The sequence below is a fragment of the Tamandua tetradactyla genome, chromosome 3 (assembly GCF_023851605.1).
Source record: "Tamandua tetradactyla isolate mTamTet1 chromosome 3, mTamTet1.pri, whole genome shotgun sequence".
Classification (NCBI taxonomy): domain Eukaryota; kingdom Metazoa; phylum Chordata; class Mammalia; order Pilosa; family Myrmecophagidae; genus Tamandua; species Tamandua tetradactyla.
The window spans coordinates 202,833,050-202,848,441 of record NC_135329.1 but is presented as its reverse complement, the minus strand read 5'-3'; the positions used below and the strand labels follow the sequence as shown (position 1 = coordinate 202,848,441).

The following is a 15,392-nucleotide window of genomic DNA, read 5'->3' as shown; positions in this document are numbered from 1 at the left end:
GTTCTCTAACTTCCCTGGAGGCGCTTATTCACTTGAGGTCACATGCAGCTCTTGCTATGAGATGACTAAGACTTTGGGTGATAATGCACTGATTTTTCTCACGATTAGGGACATAGGGGAGCAAGTGGACCAGCGGGCCCAGTGGGATATCCGGGAGAGCCGGGGCTAGCTGTAAGTACAGCCCCGCTGATGCCTTCCTAGTACCCAGAGTTGATGCATAGAGCCAAGAAGCAAAGCTGAAGTGTGGAATTGGGTGCCAGCGGGCTGTTTGAGAGATTATAATTTGATGACTCTGCGCCAGCCCGCCATTATCACTGGGGCTCATAAAGACAACTCCCTGGAATGAGCCTCCGGCATCAACTTCCTACATTACAACAGCCCGTTTGCTAGAAAGCCCATCGTGTATGGTTAAAACGAAACATTTCTTAAATAGCCCCTTGGGGCACCCAATGAAGAAATATTCTGATTTCTATGACTGATTATTGATTTGTGTTTGTTTGCCATTGATTCAGGGTCATCCGGGCCGTCCTGGGAGTCCAGGTCCCAAGGTAGGCAGCTGTGAGAAGACCCATGAAAAGGATCCAGGACAACAAAATAATCAGCCACTGATCTTGCCAGAATCCTATCTTTCTTCTTATTAGACTTCAGAAAATATTTACTAAATAAGCTCCCATAAATTGTTTTGCCAGAAGTCTTATTTTTTTTTTAATTTTAAAATTCGGAAGCAATCAGATTACGTTTCCTTTCTTTTTCAGGGTAATCCTGGCGTGGGAGTAAAGGGGCAAATGGGAGACCCGGTAAGAATCCCCTCTGCAGGGAGAAGCTGGTGCTAGAATGTATGTGCTGCCCTGGCCGCAGATACTGTTCGGATCCTTATTTAATGTGTGTTCACCGCCCAGTTTTATGGCTGAGAATTTTTCTTTGCTGAGTTATTAAGCGCTATTACCCTCACTTTATTCTCTCCCCCACACCCCCCACCTTGCATGGGCAGGCACCGGGAGTCGAACCCGGGTCTCTGGCACGGCAGGCAAGAGTTCTGCCACTGAGCCGCCGTCATACCACCCTATTACCCTCCACTTTAAAATGAGAAAGAAAATGTTAACACTAAATCCGAGCTAATTTATATGCCGCACACCACTGTAGCGGAAAAAAAAAAAAAAGGGCTTGGGCATTTGTACTACAGTATTAGATTCACAATAACAGTCTTATTTAATTACTGATTTGTTTGGCTTGATTTACAAATTTCATCGGAATCCTCAACTCGGCCCATGTGAAATAGAGTCTCCACCTTCCCCCTTCAGGCCCCTCTTCACTATCCCCTCCCCCCCACACACACACCAGGGTCCTTTCTGACTGGCATGAAACGTAGGGTGGATGAGCTTTGGAAGAGTCGTTTTGGATGGCAGCTCATCCAGAAACAGTCTAAATGTCCAACAGTAGGCGAATGGCTTCCTGTGGGCAGGTAGATATCGAACATCTGCCCTGGGCCAGGCTAGGATGGATGTCGACTGTGGGGATGTGGCGAGGCCGACCTGCCGTCTGCTCTCCTGGAGTTCCAGCGTGGTGGAGCGAGTGACGGTACAACCACCGAGCAGAAAGATGTGCTGGTCAGAAACGCACACGAGGCCTTCAGGATGCGGGGAAGTGCCCAGGGGTCATGTGGAGGGGAAAGTGCAGGTTATGAAAGGATCATCTCAATTTTCTAGAAACAGCAACAGCAAGATAGGAAAATGTTCACTCAGGGAGGGTTTCTCAGTCTTGGCTCCCCCGGCACGGGGCCTGGGTCGTTCTGGGCTCTGGGGGTCTGGCTGTTGCAGTGTAGGATGCTGCCCTGTGTCCCTGGACTCTGCCCACCAGGAGGGCAGAATCTCCCCTTCTCCCTGCTCTCACCCAATTATGACAACTAAACCCATGTCCCAGATGCTGCCAAATGTCCCTGGGGGGGAGGGCGTCCCAGTCACCCTCAGATGCAAACCACTGATTTAGGGCTGGATTTTGAAAATATAGTAAAAGAGTGCTTTTCAAACTTGGTAAGTCGTCCACCCTGAGAGTATGTTTCTCAAAGCCGAGACGCCCACGAATCTCAGTTTGAGAAACACCGCGTTGCAGGGGCAAGTAAGCCCTGCCAGCTAAGGGGTGCATAGCCCCAAAGCAATGGGGCACACTCCATAAACGCGGGCCTTAGAATAGCATCGAAGTCCTTGGCTAAAAGGCAGCCATTCTAATGGTCCACAGGAAGCTTATATTTGTTCTTTTTGGGTAACAGGTGAATAAAAGCATAATTTCGAAACTTATGCAGACAGCTCAGGTGTTCAAGATTCTGTTTGCCCACCCGTTTCAAGAAATATGACTCTAAACTGTTGTACTTATTATTCCTGGTTAATATGATGTTTAAAACATTGTCCTTTATTGTTTTCTTTGTTTTTAATTTTTGCTTAAAATGAAAATGTGATACTTTTACAATATGAAAAAGTCATGAAATGGTCGGTATTTTGAAGATGTTTCCTGTTTGTCGGTGCTTATAGATGTGTTATGTAAAGGCTTTTGTTCAGGCTTATCCCAGCTCTGATAATAAGCATGGTTCTCTTTAACAACACACATCATGCATTTATTCATGTTTTGTTAATTTACTTGTTCAATCATTTATCTGCAGCAGATGTCCTTAGAGCAGCTACTGCACCAGTACTATGCTAGGTCCCAATGACATGTCAGAAAAGGAAATCCAGACAATGTCCTAACCAATGGCTCTTCTGCATTGCCCCAGGTTTAGGTGGAGATTGAATTCTTAGCTTCATGCTTTCATTATAAACTTGAAACATCTTTCTTCTTCTGAAAATGCTGTTGATCAAAATGGTTGAAACTACGAGGAAAAAAACGCGGCTAAATAATAATGTTATCTTTGAGTATTTACTTTGTTCCACCCAACATAGCAAGCATTTTATGTGCGTTAACTATTTAATAAAATAATACTTTGAGGTAGGCAATGTTATAATCTCCATTTTACAGATAAGGCAAGTGAGGTGTAGACAAGTTAAGGAGAGAGATTTTTAAGGATCTTGCCCAAAATAAGACGGCTAGTAAGGATCTGGTTTGCAGAAGTGGATAAATTGCTCTACAGCCTGCTCTTATCTATAACCCAAGAGGGAAGGTGACTTTGAGAGTGGGTTAATGAAAATAATATTCAGAAAAGTACAAATAATTATCTTCTAATTAAGCCTCAGCATTTATGGTTGTATTTGTGACACAATCAGTTCAAAGACTATTTTCTCCCAAGTGAATAACATTTATAATGGCTTATGTGAAAACTTTTGGCTAATTATTTCATACAGAGGGTATAAAAATATCATTGAAAAGTTTATTTCTGTTTATAACTAGCAATAAACTGGAAATCACTTAATCTAACTAGAGTGGAACAGTTTAATAAATGAGAGTATATTCTTATGAGAGATTATAGTATAGACTTTAAAAATTAGGTTTTAAAATAATTGTTAGAACAATAGGAAAAGTTCATAAAATAATATTAATTTATAGAATGGAAATATGAAATTATAAAAACAATTTAGAAGTATTTCTGTAAAATATAAAAATATATAGTACATTCTAGGTGATGTTTATATTTGCTATAGTGTATATTCTAATTAAATATATTCCACATGAAGTTTAAAAACCATTTATTTACATATATGCGTATATACTACGTATGTAAATAAACACACACACATATAAACACTATAAAAATCCATACTAAAATTTTAATAGAGATTATTTCTGGATGGTAAGGATTAATGGCAATTTATTTTTGTTGTTGTTTTTGACAAGTATGTGTTACATTTTTTCTTATGTATTATATTTTAAATAAGAAAAATCATAAACATCATTTAAATTACACGATGTGTTTGTCATGATTTATATTTTTATGCCACCTGGGATTGTAAGCACTGTACCGTAATACATGGGTAAAAATCTTCTTTGTTTCAAAACCTAAATTAATATGAAATCCCTATCTTCATTTATTTTTTAAAGGGTGAGGTTGGCCAGCAAGGTTCTCCTGGACCAACCCTGTTGGTACAGCCACCTGACTTTTGTCTCTATAAAGGAGAAAAGGTAACTCCCAATTCATACATGACCTGGGCCAAGTAGTAACAACATTCTTTTTTGTACACAGACTCTGTCAGCAAAATGCTGAGCACTTTACAGGGATTTTCACGTTACTCCCGAAGCAACCTGAAGATGTGGGAGCTGTTACCAGTCCCATTATACAGAGAAAGAAACTGAGGCCTGGAAAGGTGAAGAGTGCCCTCAAGCTCACCCAGCTGCTGAATCATATCCATAAACATCATGGAAATGACATGATGCGTTTGACCCCCAGACCTAGCTTGGATGCTGGCTGCGACATGTCCGACATGACGTAGGGCCCCAGCTGTCACTGATGTGTGGGCTGAAAACATCGCAGGCAGCCCCGTTGTCCCTTAGACGTTACAGCTGGGTTTGACGTTTTGATCATTGAAAAGGTAGCAAACGCATGGAGCTGGGCACGCGATAGACTCTTGGCAAATATTAATTCCCCCGTCAGCCTCCAACCCTGATGTCAATGTCACTTGCAGATTCCGTGGCCAGTTTTCAGTTACTGGGTTAAGTTTCTTTATCTTTGTCCCTTGAAGGAATGGAGAAGTTAGAATTTCACAAACGATTATGACCACTGACTCATATATAGAGATTTCTTTTTTAGTTTCTGGTGTATTGGAATAGCCAGAAGGAAATACTTGAAGTTGTCGAACTGTAATCCAGTAGCCTTGATCTTTGATGATGTTTATGTAACTATACAGCTTTCATCTTGTGACTGTGTGATTGTAAAACCCTTTGGACTGACACTCCCTTTATCCAGTGTATGGGTTGAGAGTAATAAAATAAAGACATGCATGAAAGATAATATAAAATAGGTTGGGAATATGGGGGGGGGAATACCCCTACCTAAACTAGGGACAGTAGTTAATAGTACTATTTTAATATCTTTCATCAGTTGTAACAAATGTAACCACTGTTAAAAAACAGAATTACAAAAAAAAGTGCTGTCATCAATTGTAACAAATTTTTCCTCACCAATGCAAGGGTTGGTGGTGGGGAGGGGTGTGAGAGTTCTGTATTATATGCATGGTTGTTCTGTAAACCCACATCTTCTCTAATAAAAAAAAAATTCTGTATCTTGCTCACAACGAGCCGCTCCTCTCAGTGGGATGCTTCCGACTTGCCTCCGCTGCCCGGTTCCCTGGGGAGCAGCTCCTCTGCCCTTTGACTCTTCACCCTCATGCAGGGAACTGGCCAAATAGTGCCAGGCTTACAAGTGAACTTGGATTTTAGTTGCTAGCTAGTGAGAATTGAAGAGTAATCACTTATTTTAAACATTTGTGAGATGGGGTTGTTAAAAGGGGAGATTTTTGTAAAAGATGGAATTCAGTATGTTAAAGAATACGAATAAGCCGATTTGCCTTTCTTGTGATTTTTAGGGTATAAAAGGAATGCCTGGAGTGACTGGACCGCCAGGACCTTTTGGACCCAAGGTAGCATATTTACGTACTCTCTAGTTTTCATTTGTATGATGTGATATCATAATTAATTTTTTTGCATGTTCTTTATCTTTTTAAAATGCCAATATACATTACTAGAAATTTTCACTGTCAGAATCTACAGCATGCCTATTCTAAAGTAATTAGGTTTCTTTAAGCTGCTGAAAATAATCTTTTCCTTTGTTTTCTTTCTACATTCCATATCGCTGAAATGTTGTCACTTGAATCTGTCTCAATGTTGTCATCTCTGAAAGGGAGAACCTGGTACTGGGGTGAAAGGAGAGAAAGGTGTTCCTGGATTCCCAGGACCTCGGGTAAGGCCACTGTTAACTTGAGTGAGTCGGGAGGCATTTCGCTTTCACATTTCAAAATCAATATTTCTATGTGCTCAAAAGTGGAGAATATCTCAAATAAGAACCATGTATTTTGGACAACAAGAATTGTGCAATGGCTAAATTTCCCAGAGCAGCCATTTAAATACAACAGGAGAGCAGAAGATGGAATAATTGGGGGGAAGTGATGGGATTGTGTCATTTTCTGTGTGGCTCATTGTCAATGTGATCCTAGCTTGGAATAGTTCATTTCAGTCTATCTGATAAAATAAAGTGATGACCTAGCGGCAGTAGCTAGAAAAGCATGGCATCAGGCCCGGACGTCACAACCATCCCTGTGCACAGAGTCAGCATGAAGGCTAGAGCCAAACCAGCGTGGGAATCCAGTTTACTTGGCTCTCCATTTAGTACTTAAAAGGATTATAGTGGTGTCCGTGGTCATTTGTGTTGCTGATAATCATACAGTCTCCAAATTATCTTGCAACAATTTAAAAAATATTTGGTCCGGTGTAAACATTAAGTGAAATAAATTAAAATGGAAGTGCAACAACAACAAAGTATATTCTTAATTTAAAATACTGACAATGACATGAATTTTATGAATAAGACTAATAAAAAATCAATTAAAATAGCAAATGTTATAAAGAAATGGAATCTAGTCTATTTGTGTGCTTGGCATTTATAAACATATATAATATATGTATATGCATTATATATAATATATACAGTATAATGTATATACATTAAATATATATACATATTTTCCTTTATTCAGCTACCTTTGCAGACAAGATCAAGTATCTGTGGTGCAGCCTCACAAGGTAGAACATGATGTGTTGTGCTGGTTCATGCATTTTGATTTAATTCAGCTTGTGTTAATTTTTGTTAATTTATTAGGGTGACCCTGGTTCCTATGGATCTCCAGGTATTCCCGGACTAAAGGTAAATATACAGCATTATAGAATTGATCAGCAGTTCTTCATTAGCAAATGGAATTCAGTGAAACTCGAAAATTGTACTATTGCATGTAAAGGCTCACGCAGAGACGTGCAACTGGAAAGGCAGGCACATGCATTTTGTGAATTTCATGCTTTAGCGACAGATGCAAGAACTGAAGCACAAGTCTTTGTCTGATCCTACTCATAAGTAGCGTTCAGCATGGCCCACAGGTGCACGGATGGTTCAGCGGTAGAACGCTGGCCCGCCATGTGGGAGACCAGGGTTCGATTCCCGGAGTATGCCCCACCCCCCCCAACCACTCCCCCCCTCCCCCCAAAAAAACTTGACAGTAGGCGCGTCAGGTCCTTACGGGGCAGCACCTATGGTAGAGGCGACGGATTTGGGCAGAGTCCCCAACGGATCCATTCTAAGATTCTTCCTATGGGAGGACAGCAGCTCCACGTGCTCAGTCCTGCCCGGGTACCACCTGGTGGCCCGGTGGGGAGGGACGGGGGAATTTGTGACTTTAGAACTTTGAGGAGCCCTTCAATTGGAGTAGGAATACCTGCCATTTGACCCAGGCTGCCATTGCTTGACAGTCACAGATTTTGTAGACAAGCAGAGCTGTATGTGAGGATAAAGAGAAAATAAATCGGATGTGGTTAAAACTATCACTGGCAAATGTCAGTAAGTTTATAAAAGGAAAATCTGTACCAGAGTTGGTCTACTAACTAGTAATCCTTTGCTGGAATGGAACCTCTTTTGTATTAATGGCAGGAACTAGAGACAGAGTGAAAGGGGGGAAATTAGGAGGCACAGACCTTTTCCTGCAGCATGAATCGGAATCTCCTGCCCCTTGACAGAAGCTCCTCTAGACTGGTGATTCCAAATCAAGAATCTTGAAATGGAGATTTATTTACAAGGCGTTGAACTTGGATTGTTCCAAACCCTCGGATCTCCTAGCACATTTCCTACTGAGCTCTAATTTCTAGACTGCTTTGGAAACCTCTTTTCTAGCTTAATATTTGGAGACCCTGTTCCTTGGCTGCTCTTTTCTCAAGCCTTTGTCTTGTCAGGCATATCTCTAGCATATGTTTCTTTACCTACCACCCAATTTTGTATAAAACCTACACACAATCCTAGAGAGTCTCTGGAAGAGTCTTAACTCTGTTAATAATAATGTGTTCTTATTTATTGAGGGTGGTTTTGTGCTAAGAACTGCGTTAGAGATTTAGGAATTAGCGGATTGATTCCATTTGTCTTGTTGTTTTCATTATTGAAGATAAAATAACTTTGTATTTGAGTTTCAAAAAAAAAAAACAACTCAGCACACAGTTTCAGAGGGCAGGTGCCATTCGAACTAGATGAGAATGAGAGAATGAGATAATTTGTCACCTAAGTGCATTTTTTCAGAAAAGGCATGTATGTGCTTTTTACATAGGGGGAGCCAGGACTGGTTGGCGATCCAGGGCCATTTGGATTTCTTGGCCCAAAGGTAAAAATGTGAGCCTGTTTGACTAAAGCCTTGATAAAATTGTATGTCCTTTATGTTACCTAGTTTATTATTTTTTTTTAATATCTGAAAGAATCCTTATAGAATATAGCATTCAAAAGTGACAGTTAATTTTATAAATATAATTTTAATGCATCTTGTAATAATTAAAATTCAAAATGAAAGGAGCTTCTGAGAGCCCATGGCTTTCACCACTGCTACATATTTTTTCTTTCCTTTGCAACCTCTCTGGCCTCACATTCAGCATTTGCTCAAGGACAAGCCACAGTGGCATTAAGAGAATGGCGGGGGTGGGGGTGGGGTTGGGGGCAACATTTGCTGCTAAAATAAAATCTTGCTGGATGAATAAACCAGCTGTTTGTCCTAGAGTGCCAGAGGTTAATACTCATAGTATATCTAAAAATCTTAATGCCTTAAGAAGCATCTAGTTTATGGGCATGGACTAAATTTGACTGGCCTTTTTAGTTTTCTTTTTTTCTGTTTTGTGAGCCATTTGCCAGTTGGTTATTATTTCTGCTTGTGAGTGGGAGGTGGGATGCATCTTCCCAGAACCATTCATTTCCCTAACCAACTCACAGTCTTTATATTTGCACAAATGCACTTGTGGTCCTTCACTTCTCTATTTAATGCCAGGCAACATGAGAAAAATGCTAATATTTCTAAGAAAAGTGAATAACTGAATGATTTCAGGGGGATTCTGGAGACCGCGGGCAACCAGGATTACCAGGAGCTGCGGTAACTCCACCTGTTCCACTCAAAGGTTTGTGTTCTGTTTGGTGCCTCCATAAGTCATGATTACAGTGGGATTTGCCTGCCCCAGACTGAAGACTCTGGCCCAGTATTCCCATAGCTTACACACTGGTGAGATGAATGCTGAACTTCACCATGAGTACGTAATACTACCTATGCAGCTAGAGACGTGCAATTTCGTTTGCCTCTATTGGCATAAGGTTTCACATTTTATTTTCGTATGTAAATAGTATGCTGGGGTTTCTACTATGTCACTGTTCAGAAAGTTGAGTTTTTTTAAATCACTGAAAAATGTACAAAGCCACTTAACTAACACCTACTAAGGAGCTGCCGTCAAGCAGAGAGCTACTAAATCAGCAAAAAAGAGTATCCTCCACCCAAAGCTGATGTGTTTGTGTGCACAGGAGGGGCAGCTAAAGGGGTTTCAAGCTGAGAAATTCCATTTTAAATGTGGGACGCAACTGTCAAATAGCCTCTTAATCATACTTTCCCAAGTTTAGCAAAAAGTGAGTGTGCAGATATATAAAAATGTACATATACATTTATTTATTCAAAACGTGATTGTCTTCGGCAGGCCCTCCAGGGGATCCAGGGTTCCCTGGCCGCTCTGGAGACATGGGGGCAGTTGGGCTACCTGGCCGCTCAGGTCCAGCGGGAAGACCAGGGGAAGCCCGAGCAGGTAAGAGATCACTGGCTGTTACAAAGCAGTTTTACTAGAGAGTTACCCCACCAGTGGGTTGTAACTCTAGCTGATACTGAAATCAGCCTAGGAGCTTTTAGTTTGCGTGCTGCCAGAAGGTGATATACCAGAACCGGAATGGCTTTTAAAAAGGGGAATTTAGTAAGTTATAAGTTTACAGGTCTAAGCCTATAAAAATGCCCAAATTAAGGCATCCAGGGAAAGATACCTCAGTTCAAGAAGGCCAATGATGTTTGGGGTTTCTTTCTGTTAGCTGGGAAGTCACGTGGCTGGCATCTGCTGGTCCCTGGCTCCTGGGCTCCGTTGCTTTCAGTGTCTGTCCATGTGGGGGTTCCTCACTTTGCCTCTCTGGAGCTGGCTTTCATCTCTTGGCTTCCCTTGGTTGTCTCCAGGTTCTGGCTTGCTTACCATCTCATGGCAATGACTGCTGGGCTCCAAGCTTCTTAAACATCTGTGTCTCTGTTCTCTGAAGCTGTTCTGCAAGCATCTACATCTGCTCTCTCTGTCAGCTCTGAGGCTTCTGTTGTTTCTAACTCTCTCCAAAACATTTCCTCTTTTAAAGGATTCCAGTAATCCTTTAATCAAGACCCACCCAGAATGGATGAAGTCACAGCTCCATCAAATCAAAAGTTAATACCCACAATTGGGTGTGTCACATCTCCTTGGAGATTGTCTAATCAAAAGATTCCAACCTACATTATTGAATTAGATTAAGAGAATCGTTGCTCCCACAAGATTGGATCAGGATCAAAGCATGGCATTTTTGGGGTACATAATACTGTTAAACTGGCAAAGGAGCATTTTAAAAATACCAATGCTTGTTGAGGTGGCTCTTATGCCAGCTTCAATTAGACCTTGCTACCTGTCATGAACTGCCAAACCCCAACCAGGACCATTCCAGACAATCCAAAAGAGCACCTAGGGCAATATATAAGATTCCGCAAGGGGTCCAGGTACTAGAGTAACTTTCCAGAAACCTACAACCTCCAGATGGGTCCCTGGACCAGGTAATCCTGAGACATAGAGGGCCCAGCCTTTCCCAAACATCAGATAGTTCCATCTTCCTACCCCATATTAGTGACAGGTCCTTCTAACAAGAAAAAGTTAGAGTGGCCATAGCCCAAACACCCCTAAAAAAGAGGGATAGAAAGATCAAAGGTGATGGTGAAGTTATGCAGAGAAGATAGGATTTAACAAATGAATATGATTGCTAAATCATTAAACTGATATCTCTTTTTGTGTGTAGCATCTTAGAGCAGCTAGAAGTAAAAACCTAAAGTTGTGGAATTGTAACCCATGCCAAACTCTGAAATATGTTGTACAGCTAATTGTGGTGCTGTGTTTTGAAATGTATTGCTTTTTTTGTATATATGTTATTTTTCACAAAAAAAGAAAGAAAAAAGTCAATTGTGGTGATGAAAAAAAAATTTAAGCCTTCTAGCCTTCTATATTCTGGAGCAGCTAGAAGGAAAAATCTGAGAGGATGGTATGGTAGCCCATGACAAACTCTGGGATCTGTCCTGTAACTACTTGTTGAAGAGTGCTTTGAAAACTATTGCTTTTTTATTTCTTTGCTTTGTATATATGTTATACCATACAATAAAAAAGTTAAAAAAAAATACCAATACTTGTGCTTTGCCCTAGACCAAGCACATCAGACTCTCTGGGGGATGGATGAGGCATCTGTGTTGTAAAAGTTCCTTGGTATTTCTAATGTGCAGCTGGGGTTAAGAATCATGGCACGCCAACCAGTCAGTCACTTCCATGGGAGAAATACAGGTCACTGATCTACCTCTCAAAAATAGTCACTCAGAATCTCAGGGGTGTCTTGAGGACTATGTTTGTATAACAGGCTTCCCACAAGAGTACCACAGGCAGATAAGATGTGGAAACCACTGCTGGGGTTAGAGTGTCTTGTTCACATCTTTTCATCCATTTGGAAGGCTTCTCCCTACTGTTAAAATTCAGTTTATTTGTCTAGGCCCCAGCTTAAATCTTTGACACCAAATGTAGAAATAAAAATTGTAAACTAAAAAATAAGACTTGTATTTATCCTTGGCTAAGAATAAAAATATACCCCCTCACATTCCACTACACCCCCCCCACCCCAAGACATTAGAGGTCACAGTGATATTTGACCAACAGCCTGGGAAAATGTCCTATTAACATAAGAGCTTTGAGCTCCATCAAATGCTGTGCTGGTTAATAGTCTTAGTAAGATTAGGAAAATGCAGTTATGAGATATTTACATTCTGTGAACTCAGAACAACATGTAAAACCTGTAAGGAGAAAAGCTTTGTATAAATGTAGTTTTATCAAGCCTGTGTCTCTTGTCATACTGACTGAGAAGGGGGTAAGTATCTTGAGATATTCAACCATTAACTACAAAATTCTTGTTTACCCTTATAGGAGTGTAGATTATATTTTGCAGGATCTGATGATCACAAAATCTTTGTCTAGATTTTTTATTCTATAGATACTGTAACCCTGGCTTAATGGATCCAGAGCTATATAAAACATACAGTTTTTTTCTGTTGGTCAGGAAGCAATAGACTCTGGTCTTAGAGTCCTTTTTGGGCTTGTTTATAATAAATAGCACCTCCAGAAGATTGAAATAAAAATCCAACGGGAATATTACATAATATGTACAGATTAGTTGACAAGGTTGAACTTAAAAGTATAGAAATAGAATGATGGTAGTTTATTAGTGAGTTTATAAGTAATAGGGCCATACTGAAGGTGAATATGATTAAAAAGGGTTGTTTGGAGCCATGTACCTCATCAATTAGCATGAAAAATAAGTTCTTCTATGAACTACGTCAAGATAATGACACGTGGGCAAGGAGTTAATTATAGAGGGGTTATGGGAAAAACTACTTTTTGCAAGCCATGGTCTATATTTAACACTAGTACATCACTAGCATACAACAATACCAGGAGTAAATAATTGGGGTGGGGGTGGGGAGGGACCAAGAGTTAAGGGGAGTTTTGGATTTTCTCTTTGGTGTGGATGTGTCTATTTGTTATTTTTCTCTTTGAAGCAATGAAAATTGTCTAAAATTGAGAATGATGATGGTTGTACAACTAAGTGAGGATCCAGTGAAACATTGTTTATTTTGATAGAATATATGCTAAATGAATACATCTTAACAGAATCTGCACATTCAAGCTAAATAAATAAACAGAAAGATTCAAGTGCTAGAGAAAATGTGAGGGAGAGGTGTACCTGTTCAGTATTGGTAGGGTAGCAGAATGAGGCAGCCCCTCCAGAGGAATGTAATGGACCCACAGAAGGCTAAACAGAGGGTCGCCATATGAGTAGACAATCCAAGTACTGGGAATATACCCCAAAGAACTGAGAACAGGGACTCGAATAGACATTTGCACACTGGTGTTAAAAAAAAATTTGCGTTACTAGCAAATTCAAGCCTACATCTAACAGGAAGCCTCTTAATTCCACAAATCTTTTTTAATGAGCTAACCTAGTGGCTTTCAAAGTTGACTGTGACCTGCAGTAATAAATATATAGTATTGCATCACATACAATATATGTATCCATACTCACAAATGACTGCAAAACACAAATTTTATAAAACAATACTTACCTCCATGGCATGTGATGTTCTTTATTTTCTGCACCATTTTTTCATGTGAATTAAAAAAAAAATTCTGGTTACTTCACTCAAGTGATTTCATTCCCTTCTAATGGGTAGTCAAGGCTGCAAAATGTCATATGCTGTAACCCATTCTCCCTGTTGAAAGATGAATGGTTATTCTCTCTGGCACTGGGACAAGACATCAGGCAGCATCCAGGTCCATTTTTATAACTAATGGTAGAGAATCCAAGGCAATCTTGGTAATGGCATGAAAACAAGATGGTAGCCAATCCACAGGGGCACATTTCTATTTTAACTACACAAATGCATATAGCTCTTAGTATACATATTATTTTATAATTATCTGTGGTATTTACCATGGGATAAGCAAGGATTTGAAGGCAGACATCTGGCAGTAAATCCCAGCCTTGCAAAGCACTTAGTGGTGGCCACGTAGTTTAGTGACATATTTCTGAGTATATACTATGGACTAAAAACATTCCAGGTTTTCCTACTTACAGGCTGTGTGGTCTCTGGTATTTATTAAACCTCTCTGTGTGTCAGTTCTCTCAACTGTAAAATGGAATAATAATTGTACCTAATAAAGTTTTTGGTTAGGGCTGAATGAAGCAGTATGTCTACAGTGCTTAGAATGCAGCCTAGTGGTAGTAAAGGCGCAATACATTAGCTATTATTATTATTACTTATATTTGGCTTAAACTCTCCATGCCTTATTTTAGAGTATAAACTTTATAGAGTTGTTCAAAGGGTAAAGATAATGTTTGTAAATATGTGTAAAGCTTAATAGTGATAGCCATTCCTTTCACTAGTATGCCACCTTCCTGACTGCTGACAGGGTTTCTGTTGTCTTGTGCTGCACAAATTACCCAAACTTTAGGGGCTTAAGAAACTAATAATTGGTATATTATCATTATCTTTCACTGTGTCTGTGGTTCTGAAATTCAGATAGGGCTCAGCTGGGTGGTTCTGGTTCAGGGTTTTTCATACAGTTGCAGTCACGTGGCTGGAATCTGAAGAGGAGGTCTGACTGGGCATCTCTCTCCTCTTTCTGTATTCTCAGGGCATCTCTACGTGCACTCTGAACTTAGCTCAGGCTTCCTTCCAGGGTGGTGGCTTCAGAGCAGTGGGACTTCCCACCTACTGCCTCGGGACTTCAGTCTCGAGTGTTTTAGCTCCCAAGTCAGAAGCTGACTCACCTTTTATCTCCTAGCCTCTGAAGCCATATAGTGTCACGTCCACTGTAGTCTGTTGCCCAAAACCATCACCAAAGCTCACCCTCATGCAAGGGGAAGGGAACATGCCACCTCTTATACAGGAGTATGCGGGTTTGACAAGAGCACATGGGATAATGGATGCTGTTTCAGCCATCTTCAGAAAACACAGCCTGCTGCAGAGATTCTGGAATAATGCCATAGGGAGAAGTAGCTATGCAAAGTGGTCACTGTCACAGAAAGCCTTTCTGTTGACATCACCAAGGGGCAGCAGGATTTTCCTACTGCTGCTTACTTACTCTGATCTCATTTGAACTCACTGAACATCTGAAATTCACTGCATATGTGCTATTCCCAGGTATTGTACTAAACTCCTAACATGGATTATTTTATCTGATCCTCATAGTAATCTTATTAGGTCAGTACGGAAGATTAAAGAAGTTAAGTAACCTCTTCCACGGTCCCGTGGTTAGAGAAGGAGAGCCCAGAGCCAAACCCAGCACCTTTATGTTCTCTAATCAACCCAGGCTGCTATTAAGGGCTGGTATTTTATGTTCTATGCAGATGGTTATGTGAGTTTATATTTTTTCATGAAATGTCTTAAAATTCTTGTTCAGATTACTTTTACCATGTTATCAAGGAAGGAAAGTTGAAAAATTACTTTTAATTAAATAATATATACTTCTTTCCCAGTGACCCAAAAGAATGGGCTGAAAGTAAGAAAAACTAATTCCCCATTGTTGGTTTCTGCTGTGTGTTTGTTTAA

At 40.3% G+C, this 15,392-nt stretch overlaps 1 protein-coding gene and 1 long non-coding RNA gene across 12 annotated transcripts in view; one reads left to right on the top strand and one right to left on the bottom strand.

The window, feature by feature from the left end:
• Positions 1–15,392, top strand: part of COL4A4 (collagen type IV alpha 4 chain) — a 185,819-nt gene that overhangs the window by 66,003 nt on the left and 104,424 nt on the right. For all 11 annotated transcript variants that reach the window (XM_077155308.1, XM_077155309.1, XM_077155305.1 and 8 more), the window contains 10 exons: positions 109–171; positions 513–548; positions 756–797; positions 4,024–4,104; positions 5,505–5,558; positions 5,819–5,878; positions 6,794–6,838; positions 8,277–8,330; positions 9,039–9,108; positions 9,673–9,777. In XM_077155308.1, the coding sequence (XP_077011423.1) occupies positions 109–171; positions 513–548; positions 756–797; positions 4,024–4,104; positions 5,505–5,558; positions 5,819–5,878; positions 6,794–6,838; positions 8,277–8,330; positions 9,039–9,108; positions 9,673–9,777 (610 nt within the window). The remainder of the gene's footprint in view (positions 1–108; positions 172–512; positions 549–755; positions 798–4,023; positions 4,105–5,504; positions 5,559–5,818; positions 5,879–6,793; positions 6,839–8,276; positions 8,331–9,038; positions 9,109–9,672; positions 9,778–15,392) is intronic.
• Positions 2,608–14,824, bottom strand: LOC143678177 (uncharacterized). The gene is made up of 3 exons (XR_013173097.1): positions 14,612–14,824; positions 13,404–13,550; positions 2,608–2,860 (listed from the first exon to the last, which is right to left on the bottom strand). It is a non-coding gene; the product is annotated as an uncharacterized LOC143678177 (long non-coding RNA).